General features: G+C 42.3%; 1 protein-coding gene across 8 annotated transcripts in view; it reads right to left on the reverse strand.

Annotated features, from left to right (window-relative positions):
* LOC110983868 (uncharacterized) overlaps nucleotides 1-20,857 on the reverse strand; it is a 92,202-nt gene that overhangs the window by 68,898 nt on the left and 2,447 nt on the right. For 3 of the 8 annotated variants that reach the window (XM_022243492.2, XM_022243495.2, XM_022243493.2), the window contains exon 2: nucleotides 1,729-1,960. In XM_022243492.2, coding sequence (XP_022099184.2) covers nucleotides 1,729-1,836 — 108 coding nt within the window. In that variant the 5' untranslated portion in view covers nucleotides 1,837-1,960. Of the gene's footprint in view, nucleotides 1-1,728; nucleotides 1,964-16,389; nucleotides 17,704-20,857 lie in introns of those variants that run through there. The other 5 variants (XM_022243496.2, XM_087143608.1, XM_022243494.2 and 2 more) reach the window with 3 other exon arrangements.

Here is a 20,857-nt window from a genome sequence, read left to right on the forward strand (position 1 = left end):
GGGCTGCTCTTTATACATGTACAGACAATCTGACAAAGATCGAATGCCACATGTGGAGCTCGAACAGTGCACTCACCTACATACAGTACATGTGTACATGTGCATGTGGCCCTGCTCCAGTTTTCAGCAAACATTCCTGTTTATCCACATTTGACAAACCCGGTACATTTCTTCATCATGTACACCCATTCCGAAATCTGTATCCTTGTGGAGACATGGCTTTGTTCAGATGTGCTGAAATATGGTGCCTTGTGGAGACCCAAAAGATGGGTTGAATAGGTCTCCACAAGGAATTTCTAAAGGTGAATAGGCCTCCACAAGGATTTCACAAAACCGATTGAAATTCCTCAAGAAGGAGAAATTTTCAATGTGTAAGAATCCGTCGCAAATTGAAGTGTTTACGATAAGGTTTCATTTGGTGGACATTTCAGTCCAGGAGAGTGATTCATATTGAAATGGAACCATTTTGAAAACATCATTTCACATGTGGCCGAATTGGAATTGGAGTACCAGTGCATAATTTACTCCTTCATACCTGTTAAAAGGATTAGAAATGTAATGTTTACAAATGCTTGAAGTCCGCTCTGGGCAAGACCCTCACATTTGAAAGCATTCTTACATTCTCCTGCTCAGACTTATTTTTATACACATTCTCACTCCCAAATGTAAAAAAAATTGCAGTGGTCTGGAAAAAAGGTCAATTGAGACTCAGCAAAGTATGAATTTTGCCTCTTCATTACTGAGCACAAATTTCCTAGTTTGTGACCTGTGAGTCCACACCAACATTTCCTGAAAGTGATCCAGGACTGCAGTCCCCCCTCCCCCAGGACACACTGAGATGGGACGGTGAGAGGTCTAATCACTTTCAGTGGTTGAGTGCTGGACCAGATGCCTTCGGGCAGGGGGAATGAGATCTGGGCTGGAGATCTCCTGGAGTGTTTGGGTAAGTGATCTCCTTAATGGCCAGATTACTGAGAGGATCTGAACAGCTTCCAAGCCACAACCAAGCCAGTTTTCCCTTGAGTTTGGTGGTGTTGCAGACTTTAAAAACAGACCAGTACAGGTAGGAATGCCTTTCACCTGCTCACCCAGGGAAAAAATGAATGTGACCTGAATGACATTCTTGACAAAAATAACTTTGGACAAATACTGTAATACACACTAAGAACTGAACATTTGTAAAGTTAGGAATGCCAAGCCAAATCATTTTACACAAAGTACTGTAAGTAAAGGCACACAATTCAAAAATGAAATCAATATCCTGAATTTTCCTGAGAAATGAAGTTTTTCTTTTTCACCCACTCTTCTTCCGTGTTATGACTACTTCTATGTCACATAGCCTAAAACGAATAAGAAACAGTGTATGCTAATTTTGTTGTAAAGTTTACATTAACTGTACTTTCCTGTGCCATCCAAAGGGAGTGAAAAAGAAGTCTTTCACGGATCCTCTCTGATAAATTTCAATAATCTTAGCATTACCACCAACAGCTCCACTGTGTACATACACTACATGTACCGGGTACAAATCAACAAAAATGCTTCAAATACTGCATTGCATTTTGTCTGATTTTAGGTTGCGGGGTTTACTGAGGAAAAAATTAAGCTTTCAGGGAAATTCTGCACGATGAACACAAATATCAGAAAACCCTCAGAAACAGTTTCACTGGCTTCCTTGTTGCTCATGAACACGCACTACTGCAGGGATACCAGGTACACGGCGCGACTTACCTTGGCCGAAAATGCTATCCCATGCTGGAAAGCCTCCTCGCTGTGAAGCGGGATTCGAGTGTCAAAGGCATCCTCCACCAAGTTGTACTTGTTCTTCTTGGACGGCATCGTAGCAGCACAGTGCGTCGCTCCCTCAGTTGGAAGGAGTCCCGCGAGCAGATGACGGATGAGGGACCTTGACCATGAACATGTACTAGCAGTGGGAAGGACTACTCAGGGCTTCTTGGGGGGTCTGCTGGTGGAGATGAGAGACAAGACAGTCAGGGGTTACTACAAGAACAATCAATCACTGAGTTTGTATATTGTAGGCTTCAGTGCTGGAGCAAAGTTCAACTGTTCAAATAATCCCATCAGGATGTGTATTCCAACTGCTACCCCAGTGCTGTGGGGGGGGGCCCACACAGATGCTGAAAGATGGATGTTCACAGTGGGAACCAGACACTCAGTATGGACCCTCCTCCAGAAAGAATGCTCCCCTGTCAATGCGCCAACAGCCTGGGCAGTGTGTGATTGCTGCATTCAGATTGAGCAGGCAGCAAAGAAATAATGGATGTGAGTTCAGTGCACACATTCAGTGAAGTACCTGAAGGCTGCCTGCCGCTGCTGAGTTGTCACCCTGTCAAGGCATGCTCAGTACTGTCACAGTCAGGTACGAGGGTGAATTTTAAAGCAGGTTCATGAAATGTGTAAGGTAACGCAGGTACGGTAATTAATATACTGTACATGTACCGGCCAATATTCAGACTGAATATTTCCATACAGCCTGTACCCGTTTTGGGGAGGATTAGGCCAACTACTACTAAGAGCTGATTATTCTGAGTAAAAGGTGAGGAAAAAACTGTACCAGTAAATTGTATAATGTACACGTACATCATAGATGTATTTTCCCTAAAAAAGTGACTTTACGTGTGACGTACTGTAACTGGCTGCAAAACAGTAGCTCCAAAAATTTAATTTGAAATACATACACCCGCAACCCTGGTTATCTGTGCATTTATAATGGAAAAGATGTGGTATATGTACATAAGCAAACACATCTCATGCCAGAGCCACAGTATTGTACATATAACAGGTACATGTACACAGCAAGACATGCATTAATTAGCAGGGGGAAGGTGACAGGGCAGGAAACCAGAAAGCTGTAATGTACATCTACATACCGGTACACCTAGATGAAGGAAAACTCAAAAGTTTGTGGAGAAGATCTGACTATTCTACAGGTGCTTGGAATTGTTTTCACATGAATTTTAACTGGATTCTGGTATCTTCTGTATTTACATGTAAATGAAAAAACCAATAGCAAAAAAAAAATGTTTTTGAAGTTCCAGAGTGTGCTGCCTGTGTTAACATGTACATGTATCTCCTGCTAGCCTTTGGTAGATGACTTCAAAACTACACTATACATGTACATTGTTCCGGTACAGACACTTTTCTGTAGGTTTTGCTTAGTTGCTTACTGAAGAAATTTGGACTTCATCTGAAGTATCCCAGACAGAATTGGAATCATGATATTGGAAGAATGTTGAAGCTGCCAGGAGGTCTACTGCAAAATGCAATCGGTTGCTAGGCATACTTGACATGTATATGGTCTGGTTACTCTGTTGGTGTTATTTTATGTACCAGTAAGTACATGTATGCTCAAGCAATTACTGCACAAATGCTGTACATGGAAAAATTCAAGCAGATCAACGGGAAACAGACTGTCTCATACATGTGGATCTAGCTTTTAGAACACATTTTGAAAATAATTTATTCTCCAGGGTGCGGCCTTCAAAGTGAAGAATGTTCCACTTCCAGCAATGTTGGAAACTTTTCAACTAAATTCTGGGAAGAATAGTAGAACGTGGCACTTTATGCACAGCACATGGCATGAAAAGGAACAAATTACATCAAAGTTGTAACAATGTGCATGTACATGTAATAATTAAAAAGGCTAAGTACCGGTAATTTCTAAATGCCCATGGAATCACAGACTGTACAGTGCAGCTCAGAAGCTTAAGTGTACAGTAAAATCTACTAAAAAAGCCTTTAACCACTTCCTGCTGGGGACTCCGGGATCGGAGACGTATGGTTTATATGCGTGGCCGGGGTCTCCAAACTCGGACAAAGGAAACAGGGCCCTGTAAGAAAAGACCGTTCTCCGAACAAAAGACCAGGCTGCTGGGCATTACTGACATTTTTCACTCTCAAAAGTGGCGATACTCCAGCCTTGTTTTGAAACCGTACACAAGGGTTTGGGGCATTGAGAGCGAGCGGATTACCAACGGGGACAAAAGCGCTCCACCACCGCAGCGATGAGCCACACAGTACCACTGCACGCTAATCTGGCGCCTATTGAAAAGAGGTCAGCAGTGCACTGAGCCAGGTTCGTGAACAAAAGAAAGTTACATAACACCGCACGATCTGGGCTCTTTTTACAAGGCTGCAAGCCTGGCTAAAATACTCGGGCATCAATGAAGGTCACCTGTCAACTTAGAATAGTGCCTAAAGATTACTTCGTGCAGCTATAAACGACCGTTAAATGAATTTTTGAAGGATTTTGAAAACTGATAAGAATGATAGTCATGCCGGTCCAGCATCATCAACATTGAAAAATGCCCCGGCATGAAGTAGGTAATAGCCATGGCTGGTGCATGATGAATCGGTACATGTACTCCTGCCTATACACGTGTACAGTGAAATACATGTACTGTACATACATGTATACAAGTATACATGTGTACATAAGAATTTTCCACTAGCTTTTTGAAGGAGCAGAAAGCTATGCGTTTGTTCATGTACATGATTGTAACTTTTAGAAATCCAAAATTTGGAAGCCAACAATCCTGAAATAGGGAGAAGAAAACTGACTGAAAACAACCACAACACTCGCAAGGTCAGGTTTGTGCACATTCAGAGGAAAACTCAGTTTGTACATGTACTCCTTGCAGCTGGCTGCCACAGGCCCTCAATTTCTACAATAAGAAATCTACATTTAATAAAGCGCCCTCTTCTGTCCACACGTGAAGCCAGAATACAACATTTGCTGAGTCATAGGTGTCGTCATTTTGTGTAAATGAACTTTGCAACTCTACAGTCTAGGATCAACAAAAGTGGAAGCTACTCAGACTACATGTACATGTGCATGCACACACCGGTAGACTATTCAATCAATCTGCTATACATCTGCAGCCTTTGACACACGAACCCTGTATTATTCATCATCATTTTGTGGATACCAGGTTAAACGTTCCAGCATTCAGTGCAAGAGTGTGCACATGTTGACATGACGTAAGTAAAGGCATTCCTGCATGCAACCCTTGCGGTTCCAACAAAACTCTGCGTACATGTAGGTACATGTACACTGGCGAGCGAAAGTTTGCCCGCACCCATAAAAAACGTTATGTGCTGTCAGTTTTCAAATAAAACATACTGATTAAATCAAGCAAACAACTCCAGTGTTTACAATAATATGTATTACTTTATATAAATTCACTTACGCTAGAAAAATTAGATGTTTGGGGTCCCCTGGGTAATTAAAATGACGTTTAATCTTCTGTAACTACACAAAGTAAACGTAAAAATCCAATATGGCGGCGCCCATGCAAAGGAAAAGACACGATGAGTGAATCAATGACTCAGTATCGTGTATAAGCCCCACCAGCATCAATGACCGCTTGGCATCGTCGGCCCATGGAACCCAATAAATTTGCCAGGATCTGAGGATCCAAGCCATTCCAAATCCGCTGGAGAATTTCGAAGAGCTGGTCTTGATTTCGAGGGCGAACTTCACGATGGAGTTGCCGCTCGAGCTCGTTCCACAAATTCTCCAGCGGATTCAGATCTGGGCTCTGGGCGGGCCATTCCATCAACTGGAAGTCCCACCTACCCCCCATCTCTCGGACGAAATCTGGGGTTTGATTGGCAAGATATTCCCGTGTAATTCTAGCGGTGTGCGGTGGGGCATTATCCTGCTGAAACAGGAATTCCGTGCCAATCAAACGGTGGGCAAAAGGGAGCAGATGGTTGTCGAGCACATTGATGTAGCCCGCCGCGTCCATGTTCCCGACAACCCGCACCAGGTCACCGACACCGGCAGAGCTCATGCAACCCCAAACCATGATTCCCGTGCCTCCGTGTTTAACCGATGGGACAACGCAGTTCTCTGCGAATTCTTCATTCGCGCAGCGTCGAACATAGACACGCCCATCAGACTGGAAGAGCTGGAATCGGCTTTCATCAGACCAGAGAACCTTCGACCAGTCTTCAGGGCTCCAGGCGAGGTGCTCACGTGCCCAGCGCAGCCTTCGGGCCTTGTGGTCTGCAGTGAGGCGTGGCTTATGCCTTGCAACTCGCCCGTGAAACCCGGCTGCTGCTAGGCGACGAGAAACAGTTGTCCGATGAACTGTAACTCCTGTGGCATTGGCCACTTCCACCGCGAGCTCGGGGACCGTCATAAATCTGTTTTGGCGGCATGTCCTGATGAGATGCCGTTCAGCCCGTTCACTCAGAGCCTTTGGCCGGCCAGAACGTGGAAGAGTATCCATTGAATTATTCTCTTCCAACTTACGAAGATTATACCTCACCGTCTTTTCATTGATCTCCAACCTTCGGGCAATTTCTCGATTAGAAATTCCTTCCCCGTGGAGGGCTTCGATCATCCCTTTTTGGACGTCTGTGAGATGTGATTTTCGTGGCATTGTTGATCGTTAGATTGACAGCAATAGAGTGATTCACATGCAGATATTTTAGCTGAGTAAGCGTATTTACCATATTTATGAATGACGGTGCCATACGATCTGATAAATATTCATTTAGGGCGCTGGAAAAACTTGTTTGCCACAGCGCGCTGTGAATTTAAATACCCAGATAATGTATTCATGAGTTCATTAATATATTATGACGTCATCCAAAATGGCGTTTCAATACAGCGTTCTGGCTGTTCGCGGATTCTGCGTGTTCTCTGTTAGAATTTGATCCCATAGACAAGCAAAAATATGACTAAAACTGAATAAAACAACCATGAAGGACACAAGGAGGGAAAAAAGTTATGTTGGAGGTAATTTTTATTAAAAAATGAACTCGAGAAAATTTTCACGGAGGGTGCGGGCAAACTTTCGCTCGCCAGTGTACATGTACTGGTAGGTTGACTTCACATACAGGAGTCTTTCTCTTTAACCCTAACACTCCTCAGTCCTCCAGCAGGTGAAAGATTGAGGGGGGTTAGGGTTAAGGGCTCTACTGGGAACACACTTTGAAGGGGTTGTTTAGCAAACTGTCATCCTTTCACAGATGTTCAATTACCATTAGCACCATGTTCCTATAATAAGGAAACAAAGCCCACTTTCTCAAACTAACATTTCGACATTAAGGAAATATTACTCACTCCCTGATACATGTACATAGGCCTAGTTTTGGTAAATTTTGGCAATAATAAACTTCAAATTTCTAATGCGAGTTTGGCAAAAGACAACCACTCGGTCGAATCACAGCATTTTGTTTTTCGTCTGGTTACCCGACTCAGGCTTGTTTGGATTCATCAAAACAAATCTCCATCCAGGTCAAGGAACCAGACTACATTCATTTATTTGTCGTTCACAGCTCTTTGGGGCGGTCATGTACATGTACACTGCCATTTACCCCAAAGATTCCCTCAAAAGCCAAAAGCCCTGTTCTCGTTTCCTTCTGATATGAGGGAAGACATCACCAACAAGTTGTTTAGATACCTGTAAGTTATTTCGAAAAAGTAGAATTTGTCCCCTTATAATAGGAACAGGGTGCTAAAGGGCCCCTTTTACAAACAAGTCGTACATTACATTGTAATTTTTTCTGATGTTTCAAAACAAAACCTATGTGATCATAAACCCCATCATTTTGCAGAAAATGAAGGGAAAAAATGCCTGGATTTTAGTTTTGCTGGGTTCTGAAATGTGTGGTGTATAAAGAAGTGATTTTTCAAGCTAAACGGACATCGCATTAATAGTTGATGGAAAGTTCTGTTACCCTCCAACAATATCAAGTATCACACCATAACTTTTCATTCCCCAGGTTGTAAAAACACACTATAAATATTTCTTTTACATTTTTATAAAAAAAGGACGCAACCTAGGACACTAAACAAGATCACTTTGAAACTTCACCTTACCTTTACTGTCATTTCTGTTTTCAGAGCTTCATGTACATGTAAAAAGCCAGAGGGACTTTCATGAACATACACTGTACAGGCCAATTTTTTTTTAATCTTTTTGTTTAAATTGATTAATAAACTACTCAGAGAAGACACTTTTTAATAATAACTCATAAACAGCACTACATGTACAGTGTACATGTACATACTGGTTTGTAACTCCGTCATGCACATGGAGGTACATGTTCATGTACATGTAGTGTGTACCACTATACATGCTATTTGTAAATTGCGGCCACATACATATACATGTACGTGTACACTGCACCTGTAGATACATGTATGTATATGTACATTGCACCTGTATAGGTACACTGTACATGTACACTGCACCTGTAGATGTACATTACACCTGTACATGTAGGTGTAGTGCCTGAACATGTACATTGTACGCGTACCAGTAGTATGTGCACACACATCAGTAGTATGTGCACACATGTACAAATGCATGCACAGCTACAGTACATGTACCGGTTCAATCATTCTCCAGTGTGACATTGACCTTGGCACTCACAGCTCCTTTCGCAACGCTACGTACGTATGAGCGGTTTTTGGCTCGGTGCCAACAGAGGGCGGCAGACTAATTCACACAGAGACTAACTTGTTCCACTCCCAAGACGCCCTCATTATCCTTTGCTGCCTCAACCATGAAGCACACTATGGATCAAAAACCCCCATGTGCAAACCAGATCATTCTTGGGTAAGTTCACAGGCTAATTTCATGAGCTCTGGTACACAGCACCCATTGGTACGGTTCGCACTGCTCATTTATTACTCATCAATTTCCTTTTTTTACAAAGGACTTGGAAAGCTTCCATGAAAACCTCTGGAAAGTAAGGACGGAGCTGTTGTTGGCTACTGCAGCAGACCACTACCAATGCATTGATGCTGAGGAATCTCATGCTCGATGTTAATCAAAGATCCTGCTTTTTAACAATGGCACTGAATAGTATCTACTGTGTCCATGAGCTGGATACTTAACCTCGATTGCTGCTACAATCCCAAGTGATTCCCGAAACCTTTAAGTGTAAATGACACACACACATTTACACAGTCCTGTGTACACAAGTTTCCAATAACACAAGGTATACATGTACTGTACATGTACTTACATGTACATGTACGTTATACTATCGGCAGAGTTCTATAATAACAAAGTTTTGTTCATGGATGTACTCGTACTGTTGAAATCAAAATAAAGTGGATATAAATTGTAATTGCATTATACCGGTATGCACTATGCATTTTACACATGCGCTATACTGTACATGTACGTGTACCGGTACATAAACGTTTATCAGATATACCGGTATGCCAGGTACCGGTGCCTACATACTTACCAGTGCCTGTACACGTGCATACATGTACATGTACATACCGGTTAATAAAAGAAAGGAGCTGTGCAAGGACATAAGGTGGTCCACATGTACTGGGCATTGTATAGTGGTTGAAGTCTATTCGAATACAGTGTATGAACAGGTGTACACCACAATTTATTTCTCATGACTTTACACTGTAGGTAAATGTACTGTACAAGTACATGTACATGTACGTACAACATGTACTGTACATGTACATCAGCATATGGTAGTACCAGTACCCGTACTGTACATGTAGGTCTACATGTTGTTCATAAAATCAATAAGTTATCCTTAGTTCATTACAATTAATGTCAAATTTTGAGCAGTGAAATACTGATGCCGTAACTTCAGTTGCCACTTTGGTTTTTCACAAAACAATTTCCTCCTTGCAAGTACATGTACTATACAGAGTACACTTGCAATATAAATTATTCAAATTTAGATCATATGGGGGAAATCAACAATTCAGACATCAAATTCACCAAATGGAATTGAACTGGTGTTACTAAGTAATGGCAGGTTTTATGCAGCTTAGAGTGAGATCACCGGAGCCGGAGGTACATGTACACGGTACATACTGCAGCCTGGTAGATTATTTTGACAGCTTTTGAAAGTGGTTTGCCCCTTGGGTTCTACAGGCTTTCCTGAAAATGGTCATTACAAAAGACAGAACAACAGGCACTTGTGAATTTCCATTACACTGGCACCTGACTCTGACAGACTATGTGATCTGTAGCTTGGTGGAGTTGCACTGGGGATAAAGACAGAGTAAAGAGTAGAGCAGAGCTGTTAGGGGTGGAGGGGGACGGGGGGTGGGCAAAAGCTGGGTAGCATTTTTGAAAGATTAACCCCAACCTTCCCGAAACCCCCAAAATCCTTGTACCTGTACAAGAGCGGAGGATTTTGAAGGATACTGAAGCACATACCAGGACATGTGGGACAAAAATTATGTGGTTGATTTCAAGGGACGTGCTGTGTCAATGTCTCCAGCCAGAGCTTACATGTACATGTAATTGTAAAATTGTATTGTTAATGCTCTGGCATGAACAACTCAAGGCCAAAATTCTAATTCAAATCATCCACGCAGCTCTGGGATATCGTTCGCACCGCCTCCAAAAACTGACAGGAGAACTGATGGGGGCATGCCCCTTCCCCACTTTTTGCAGGTCTATATAACACCTGTATAATGGGGTGGCCCGACTTAATGCATCAGCCTATTTCATGGCTGATACCACGAGCCCCCCCCCAACTTTGAAGATTGTCTTAATACCAGTATTTGCATACATTTCAGGGGAATAGACTTGTACGTTCATTGTACCACAACCTCATGTAGTGTGTTTTAGAGAACGATTCGCGCAACGTGCATGGGCCTTGGAGGAACACATGTATCACGGCAAAAGCAAAAGGATCGCGGCAAAAGCAAAAGGGTCACGGCAAAAGTACCATGGCAAAAGCAAATTTTTCACGACAAAAGCAAAAGGGCCATGGCACACGCATACATGGCTTGCAGCGAACCATGGAGTGGAATACTATTTCGTGTACTGGTCAGCCCACCGGTGAGGTGAAGTTGATTATTATTGTATGAACACCACGCATAACAGTAAACCATGTTTTGCAGCAACTGTGGACACGACAGAAATGCGGGCAATTTCTGCTCCAACTGTGGACAAGGTTAGCTTTTTGTTGTCTTTGTTTGTTGTGCTTGATATCTAGGCTATAAATGATTTGTTTTATTCAAACTAGAACTTTTTCCTTCCAATATCATAGGAGCTGTGAGAGGGTGCAAACCACGCATGGAGAAAGTTTAATACATGTACACAGACATCACCCTGTGCACAAATCCTATGCCAGCGGAAGGCAGCGGAAAGCATGAGCGTCCTGACCTGTTTCAGTTCTCTATACTGGAGGCATACAGGAAACTGCTTCTATATTGAGGTTCTATTGTTTGGGTTAGGCAGGAAGGGTTTTGGCCAAGTTTCACGTTGGGGAAAGTAATGCAATGTTATACATGTACTTGTGTGGTAAGTTGTTGAATGTACTGGTAAGTGGCCTATGGTTGTTGTGCTGACCGTGTCATGGAATCAACCAACCATGGTGTTCTTTTAAGAATATACCAAAGTGTTTCATGTTTGGAAATCCTGTGTGTGTCCCCTTTTGGGTTTGTTGACTTGGAGGGCAATAACCCTGATAGTTCACGCTATAATATGCGCTTAAAAAACAGTGCTCACATGCTAATGTCAGAGGTTTAATCTTAAAAGAGCTGGGTTTGGACCTTCTCACAGCGAAATTATGATATTATACCGGTAATTAAAAAAATGACAATGCACTAAGTATACCAGTAAAAAATTAATTCATACACTCAGTACTGGATACAAGAAACATATCAATAACATTCACCTAAATCATGCAGAGAACCTGCCAGAACAACTGAAAAGAGCTAAAGTAGCCAAAACAAAATTTACCCCAAAAAAGTTTAAAAACCAGTCCTTCACTGAAATGTTCTGTTAATTTAACTCTATTGAAATAATTGAGCACAATGTGTATTGAAATCATTCGAATTTTACGGGATGCCATACCAAAAACCATTTAACGACAGTTAAAAACTAGTAGTTTACACAGTGGCAGGCCATTCAGCATTTAAACACACAAACTCGTACAAAGGTTGGCTGAAATTTACCAGAAACATTATTGTATGAATCCATACAATATACAAAAATTAAACAAAATGAGGGAACATGTACATGTCGCGGCAAAAAGGATATTATGTATAATTTGCATACTATTTAAGAAGCTATTTAAATTTGGAATAGCACTATTTTGTGAATCTGCTTGTATTACAATACAGTGAGCTTCTGGTTGTCTCTCAAGTTATATTGGACCTGATCCCCACGTTGTTAATGCATATCTTTTTGACGCTGTTGTAGGGTACTTACATGTATGGTCAATGTACCGCTACATGTACATGTCTATTGACTGCCAGTATATCCAGCGCCTCTTGGTATGACTTGTAGGAGCCTAGGATAATTCCAAGGGCACGCTTCTGGACTGGCTCTTTCCAACAGATCAACTTGTTTTTGTTGTTAGCCCTGTGCTTCCATTCTGGCACAGCATATTCTAACAAGGACCACACATGCATGTACATTGTATCCTAAATAAATGGTCACATGATCAGATGTGGATAGATTAAAAACTTGTTTAGCACCTTCAATGGTATAATTTGGAGTTGGCTTTACAGATTAACTCAGAGATATGACTATTCCATTTTATTTCACAGCTCACCTGAATGCCTAAGATTCTTACATGTTTCAACAGCTTGCATTTGCTGTGGGCAAATCTACAAAGGAATTCATGTTAAGGGAGACTTCAGAAAACATACTTGCATAACTGCACATTTCTCCGTGTTAAGGTTCATGTTGTTACCTCTGGACCAATCTGTAAAATCACTCAGTATTTAACAGTGTGGACTGCATAGTGCTATCCTCATTAACTACACCAGTCTCAATAAGCCTTTTGCGAGTTAACTTTGACCCAAATCTGGTACACTGAGTTCTTTAAATTCACGTGAACATAACAACTTGAATTCTCCTTACGAAAACCACTGTTGCTATACCTCTTGATTCGGGGCAAGCTTTTGCTTAGTTAATACATAAGAGATGCCTTGTAACAATACACTGTTCTAAATGGTTAAGAAGGGCACAAAGGAACCAGTCCATTCCGGAGACTGAAACTGTTACGAGAATCAACATGTGCAACAGGGTATTCATTAGTTTGAATAGTGTACGTGATGTTATCTTCAAACACCCTTAGGATCACCAAAACTGAACCACAGAGCCCTCTTCTGGTCACTTGCATGCAGTCAGTCACTCAGTGCGCATAGACCTGCACAAGTCATTGCATCACCAATCCACAGGTGTACCTGCTATGATGATTTTACTCTGTGATACTTCCTTCAAACAAGCTCTAAAAACATGACTTACATGTACACAGCACTACCCAATTCCCATGTAATACTGTCTAGTTCTAATGTACAATGTACATGTACATGTACACTGTACATGTATGTTGGTACCAAGAGCACATGAGCAGCTGTGGCAGTCAAAACTAATAGGAAATTCAATGCAAATGTTCTAGTACGACATGAGCAATTGTACAAACAATCCATGTGCCGTTCAAAGGCCATTTGAAAAGCTGCCATAACTGCCATGTTGTATGAAGCTATACATGTACAATGTATTTACACTGTCACAGCTGATTTTACCAAAATGCAATGAGGGACTGATAACGTGAATGGGTCAGTTTTAAACATGCTGGTACTTGTTTAAAATGAGCCGATCACATTTTTATTCTCATTGAGTGAAAAATTTAAATACATGTAAAGTCAAAAATTATATTTTTCTGACGATTTTGTTGACAAATTTTATAGTACAACAAATTTTTTACAGGGTTGCTACAATTAATTTGTTTCAAAACAAACCTTCAAAATGCACCTTTGTGACTCAGTTAACCTTACAATTTCAAACTTTTGTTTCCCTGTTTCAAAGGGTATTTTACTGCCTTTTTAGTTTGTGCTTATGAATACGCGGTTACATGTACATGTAGTTCTATGTATGTGCAAAACTGTGATGTCATCCATTATCTAGCCATTAACAAATTACATCAAACTGGAGTAACAGCTTCGCTTCAATAGGAAACACTGCCACCTAAAAATGGCATTTTTGGTAAAATTTGTTCCGAGTTTCAGGTGCCATTTCGTTTCTTTTTTTGGGTGGAATGATGTTGCACCGTGTCTCTTCCACAAATGCCTTCATCTTGACGTCTTGCAGACCGTCTGTGTTACAAACAATCATATGGAAGCCAGGCTTAAGGCAGGCGTGGGAGGGAGAACACATACCGATATTTACTCTATGGAGGCAATAAAAGAGCAGTCTGTAAATCAGAAAACTTCACAGCCCTCTGTCATAGAAAGTGTACATGTACATATAGTGCAATTCGACCACCAGAATTAGAAGCCATTACTGCGGTGGCACAGCGCTCACGGACAGGTGGTACGTGCGCGCTACATGCCTCTTCGACCAACAGGGTGTCGTGATTTGCCAAATGCACGGCGCGAGTCAAGCTGAAGAATGTGCGTGTGGGTGCAGTGCCACCGCAGTTAGGGCGTCTAATCAGATCGGATTAGTCTAAACATGTACCGGTACATGTACATGTACATGTACATGTATGCAAGTGCACTAATGTCAAATTCTTAAAATGAAATATATGTACATGTAGATGACACATCTTGCCTGTAGTACACTCCTAAGTTTTTCTTTCCATGCTTGTATTTACGATGTATATGTACCGGTACATGTAATCGCCATCTTTACCTAAAGTTACCTTTTCCTGGTACATGTACATGTACATGTACTCTATGGAAAGCTTTATGCAACAAAATCTAATACCAGAATACAGCTGAAAATGAGACAGCAGGTGGGTGTAATGCTACGCAACCAAGTGAAACACAATGTAAAAGAGAAAAGACAGCTGGCACTATGATGTGAAGTGCATAATACCGTGACACATGCTTTTATGCCCTCAGCAGGGTAAGGGTTAAGCAATAATGCATCATTTGTGAAGGCATACAGTACAGGAAATAATGAAAGAAAGTACAGGTGTGCAGATCAAGCATTTTAAGCAAATGGCACATTTGTACAGAGTACGAACCCCAACCGTAAAATGTACAGGTGTATGGCACAGAAAATGTGCCAGGACAACCAATTTTCATCAACAGCATCAATGGTTGGTTTCCTCATGATCACTGTTTCCTTCTACTGGTTGGGAGGGGCACTTGATCACAGATTGAACAGAATGTTTGTAACTTAGGGAGTACTCAGTCAATCTCCACAAGTATGTACATAGTATACATTAACTGAGACATCAGCTGCATTCCTTATTCACACTAGGGAGGTTCCTGATTCTCTGAAATAATTGTATACCTTTGCACAATACAGAAGACACTCATGGCATCCTGTGATTGACAGGTACACTGTACTGTACATGTAGTGAACTTCATATTACTGAAAAAGTCATTCTATTAAATGGAGATTCTTTGATTTTCAACTTTTGCTCGAACATGGTTCATGTGCACACACAGGTCTTTTCGCACATAGACAATAATGTCGGTACGGTAGCATCTTCAAGCCGAAGAACCCCCTCATCGGTTGAAAAGAGCCATGAATATCTGTTGGGATGGTTCATTTTGTTGGTAGTGATACAACCATAACGCCTGCATTTCACAGTTATTCGTGAACCAGCGGAGTGTAGTTATGACCAAAGGAGCCCCTGTTGCTAAAAACCACACCCTCTCTTGGTCCAGCTCAAGGCTCACAACAACAAACACAACACATCATTCCCTCCTCTAACAGATGAAGAAATTTCCTGATCTCATCGGTACTGACGAGGCTTCTAATGGAAAGAAATTAAGTGTGTTGTCAAATGATTAGAGCATGTTGAAAACAACACAGGAATGTGTATCTTGCAAGTGTGGTGACAAATTGAATGTTTTACACTGTACATGTATACATGTATGTCAGTGTTCCACTCAGCTTTGCCAGGTACCGGTTAGAAGCCAGCAGATACCGGTAATCTTGCCTATTCTTGTGATCCGAAGTTGTTCCATTTGCACTCATGTCTGGGAATGGGGCAACTCTCCATTCACTTTGTACAGGGATTTGCATGTTTCCCTCCTTTTTTACTGCAACCTGATAAAAACAACTGAAACCTTTTCGGTACAGTGTGCAAGATATTCATAGCCCATAAACAGTGAAATTTCGGGCATATGTGATGTACCCGGTAAAGGTTAAAAGTTTAGTCAATGACTCAGATTTTCCCCATACACCGCAACACCACATTTGCTCCTTCAACCGCAAGAATTGAAATGTACAGCATATTGTATGGTATCAACTTGGCAAGCTCACATAATAACCAAATGAACAAACCCATTGGAATGAGCCAGTTGGGTATTCCCTGAATGATATTAGACACACTTAGGGCCACATGAGAACTGTTGGAATGCAGAGCACTGGCTTACTGGCAGTTTGCCACTCAAATGAATCATAAATCAACTGGCTGCTCAGCCACCATTGCATCTCCTACCTGATCACTATCTGCCTTAACAAGTAAGGGGCACTACCAGTATTTCTGCTCACTGCCTGGTTGAGGCTGTCTCCTCTCCCTAGAGCACTGTCAATCCTCACCAGGGCAGGTAATATACGTAGCTCCGTCCACCGCAATTCGCCCAGCGTTCCTCCAGCTGGTTTCCCTCCTTGCTGGGTCTTGATATTATGGGCTACATGTAAGTACCAGTAATCAGCTCACTTCTATGTACATGTAAGTGGGCACATCAGTCCATCATTGGAAGCCTTCCCATGCTTATGGCATGCAAAAGTCAAGGCGTAATGCCTGCCACAATCCCTGCATGCATACAATTTAATAGCTTTCGGCTCAGTCATCATAGGTGACTATCTGCAAGACAGAAGTCGACTTGTAATGTATGGTAGGTCTTGCTGGGCCTGGGGTCTACAACCTGCTCTGCCACAGCAGATCCTGGGTGTGCTTGCATTTTCAGAGATGTGAGCCATTCCACCTACCGACGTGAGGTTGTCATCGGTGGGGCTGCTTAAGTTCAAGGTGGGGCTGCCTAAACTGGGGGCAGGGCTGCTGACCTCAGGGGCCTGGGCTACCGGTACCAGCCACTTTTGTCAACTTTACAGCGACACGCAGACGGACGAATGAACAACCAACAAAAGTCCATACGTGTAGGCCTACCGGTACTGCTAAGCTTTGCAAGGGTAGCTATAACAAACCAATGTCCAGTGATTTTCTTGTGACACTTCCAGAGATAATACACTTGGAGCTCTTTGGGTATGATGGCTCACAGTAGCAGGTAATAAATGGGTTCACCCTCTTTCACACATATAAAACTCCATGCTCCGCCATCAGTCACTCAAAATGAGCCCACCAGAACTGGAAAACTGCACTTGTAGCACTGCAGCTTCTTGCACCGACGGAAGGGTTTCCCCAACCGGTTCTGGAACTCCTTGCACTGATAGCAAGGCCGTCTGTCAGGTGATGGGACTACACCTGTGCCGCTGGCAATATTACCTGTGCCGGTGACAGGACTACCTGCACTGGCAGCAAGGCTGTCCATGCCAACAGCAAGATGGCCTGCCCTGACAACAAGGCTACCTGTGCCTCCTTCTTCGGTGCAAAGGGGCCACTGAATACTCACAGCTGGACTTGGGGCCCAAAGAATAGGGTTAACTTATTAAATGGTACCTGGCAGTCCTTATAAACAGGGGACACTGGGCTCAAATATGGTCTGGACTCCTGCATTGCTAGCATCCTGATTTCCAGTCATCCAATTGCTCTTTGGCCACAACGCTGCAGTTCTAACAGTTCTCATGGCATCGTTACCTGATCAGTTGGCACGGAGTCCAGAGAATTCTCTTTTCTGGACTTAGGAATCACTGCCTGCATCATGCCTCAGCCTCTGCTACGATCTCCACTGCTTCATCCTACATCCACAGAATTCCTTGAAACAGGGCACATCTTGCTTCAGTGAAAGGTCATCCAGTGCATTCTTGAGCATTTCAATAGTGAAGGCCTCCTAGAATTTTGACCCACAATCAGGGAATGTGCAATGGAAGGGTTTTCGGATAGCTTGGCAAAGTTCAGCAACAGTTTCACCTGCGCACCTCCTTCTTGATATAATCTCAGCACACTGACAGATTGCTGACCCTTGGTGTCCCAAGTTCCAGTTTACCAGTTCACCACAGGACGAATGCATCATTTGCAACCTCTGGTAAAGGCTCTTTCAACTTTACCAGCAGGTAGCTGGCTTGCTGTTTGTCATTCAAGCACCCAGATCACATTGTACATGTACCAGTACCAGGTATGGCAGGTAAGCTCAATACATGGCCAACTGGTACCATTCCTTTTTACACGGGTAGCTCCATGACTGTACTTCCAATTAAGCCTGGAGGAGTGGAGCTGCTCATGCTAGTATTTCATGCTAGCATACTGTTCACCTGCATTTGCAACACTGAATCTGCTAACAGCGGAGTCAGTGTGCACTACCTGTGTGACAAGGCTTGCGACCACTGTGTGCGACTGTAAGACAGGTTGGAGATAAACAACAACCCAACAACAGGGGGGTGCTTGCATTCGCTGTCTGACTCATTGCAAACAGCCCACCACTGTGCCTGGAGATCATGTGTGCACCTTCTCTGTGGTCTCTGTAAACTGCTTGATATGCCTATTGGAGTCATTCTTCGGTTACAGATTTGATATTTCATTGAACAATGAAGTGCCCTTTAGGTCTGGACAGGGGTGATTACTTGTGCTTGTACATGCCTTGGCACTGGTCCAAAAGGGACTGTTCCAGAATGCATCGATTGAGCCCAATATTTTCACGTACCCAGTACATGTACATGTACCATTATGTATTTTTATCTCTCCATGCTCTGCATGATGAATGATACATTTACGAAAAGCATGTGGTAAGAATTCACGGAAGATCAACTGCGAACATGCAATGTCCCATGTACTGCATTACAGAGTGGGTGATTCAAGAAAATCCTTACTACAGGTACAGTATAAGTCAATTAAGCTTAAAGTTTGTATATAGACCAATATTATGCATTTGCCAATCATCCTACAGCCAAGCCCTAGCATTCTGTAATAAGCCCATGATGTCATCAAAGTGGTAAGTCAAACTGCCAAACTTTGTAAGCTTGTAAGGTTGTGCCTTTAGTCCAACCCGTGGCTTTACAGCATACATGTTGCGGCATAACACACACAACTTAAGTGTGGTTGCCTTTTGTTAAATTAGGATTAGTTCATAAGTACTGAACAATTATTTTGAAACTGGTTAAGTGTCATAGGCCTACAGATAACATGTTTAAAATGCACTCTTTACTTCATGAATACCAGTTTTGCCAGTTTAGACAGTTTCAGACAGCTTTGCCACTCCCACTGGTTGAGATCCTGTTACAAAGCTGTTCTTAGTACCGGTAAGTTGACTGAGCACCAGCTGGCTGTGTGCCACCTTACACAGGACGTGCCACATGCGCACCAATCTTGAGGCTGCTCATGAGAGGAACATACATGTACATGTATACCACAGATTGGCTAGAGGAGTGTTTGAAAAAGATGAAGTAAAATTTTTGAATAAAATCTTTGGAAATTTGTAAGTTTTGAACTTGTTTTGACTGCCTGACTCAAAAGGTATTAACCCTAACCCCTAGGCTCCTGCACTAGAAAGCATACTGAACCTCACAAAATCCAACAGGTTCATGTACTTGTCTATGTACTTGTACATGCAGGGTAGTGTACCAAACCTGATAAACTCAAACAGAATGAGCCCGTTGGAGTTTGAGTGATATGGTATGGATGGGTCTATGCAGTATAGGATGACTTGCACTGAACAGTACCAAACCTGACAAAATCAAGCATAGTCCAACAATTTGTACAGCAAGCCAGACACTGCACACAATGAACCCTGTGTGTCCCAACTCACACAGAATCCAACACCATCTCCCTGGGCCTTTCATCCCAAGTCTCACAAAATTCAACAAGTTCCTCAGGTACAGTACCAAACCTGCCAAAACCTCACAAAACCTGCTGTTGGAGTATGGCAGGTTTTGGGCAGTTAGGGTTAATGGGAATGAATGTGTGCTTGGATGACTGGCTCAGGAGAATGGACGCAGATAATGCTAGAGTCGCAGCCACCCACATTGTATTTGTCCCAATAATTAACCCTAACCACCCAAGGGTTGCTGGACCTAACCTTCCCCAATCACACAAACTTCAACACCTTGGAAAAACACTCTTACTTCACAGTGCTTTACCTAATCAAACAGACTTCAACAGTAAGTCCTGCTGCAACAGTACTGCTGCAACAGTACTCAATCACACAAAGAAGCTTTCTATCATTACATAATCTTTAAAAATACAGTACTCATTTGAAATTCTTGATGGTAAAAAGTGAGAGGGCCACAGTACCCATTCAATCAAAATTCAACAGGTTCAACATTTTGTGTACATTATACATCAATATATGTACAGAAAAGGTTCCATATACCTGAAGGTTGACAACCTGTATGGTGCACACCAACCCTAGCATACTCTATTCTAAGTGTTGAGTCAGTCAATGCTTCCATATTTTTCCCTGCAAATTTGACGTTCGATATTTTCACTTTCTGATGGCTGATAAAGTCACTGCAGGGAAGTATGGGAATCCTTTCCATGTTTGCTTCATCAGTGTTAAAGGACACTTGTGGGTTTCATCTAGCATTGGGTATTTAACACGCGTACATGTCGATTCAGATTTAATAGTAATGATAAACATTAAATCACTTATAAGGCGCACAGTACATACATGTATCTTGAACAGTGGTGGTGCCACGGGATGTCACGTGGGTGCAAATGCACCCACTGAAAAGCCACTTGCACCCTTGTTTGCACCGACAAAAATTTTGTTACATACAACAGGGCAATCAACCTTGTCTTTTTACAACTCCGCATTTGCATCCACACGATTCTCCCTTGCCCCACACATGCA

This window comes from Acanthaster planci, linkage group LG11 (assembly GCF_054643075.1).
Source record: "Acanthaster planci isolate LZ-2023a linkage group LG11, COTS_SCS, whole genome shotgun sequence".
In the NCBI taxonomy this organism is placed as follows: domain Eukaryota; kingdom Metazoa; phylum Echinodermata; class Asteroidea; order Valvatida; family Acanthasteridae; genus Acanthaster; species Acanthaster planci.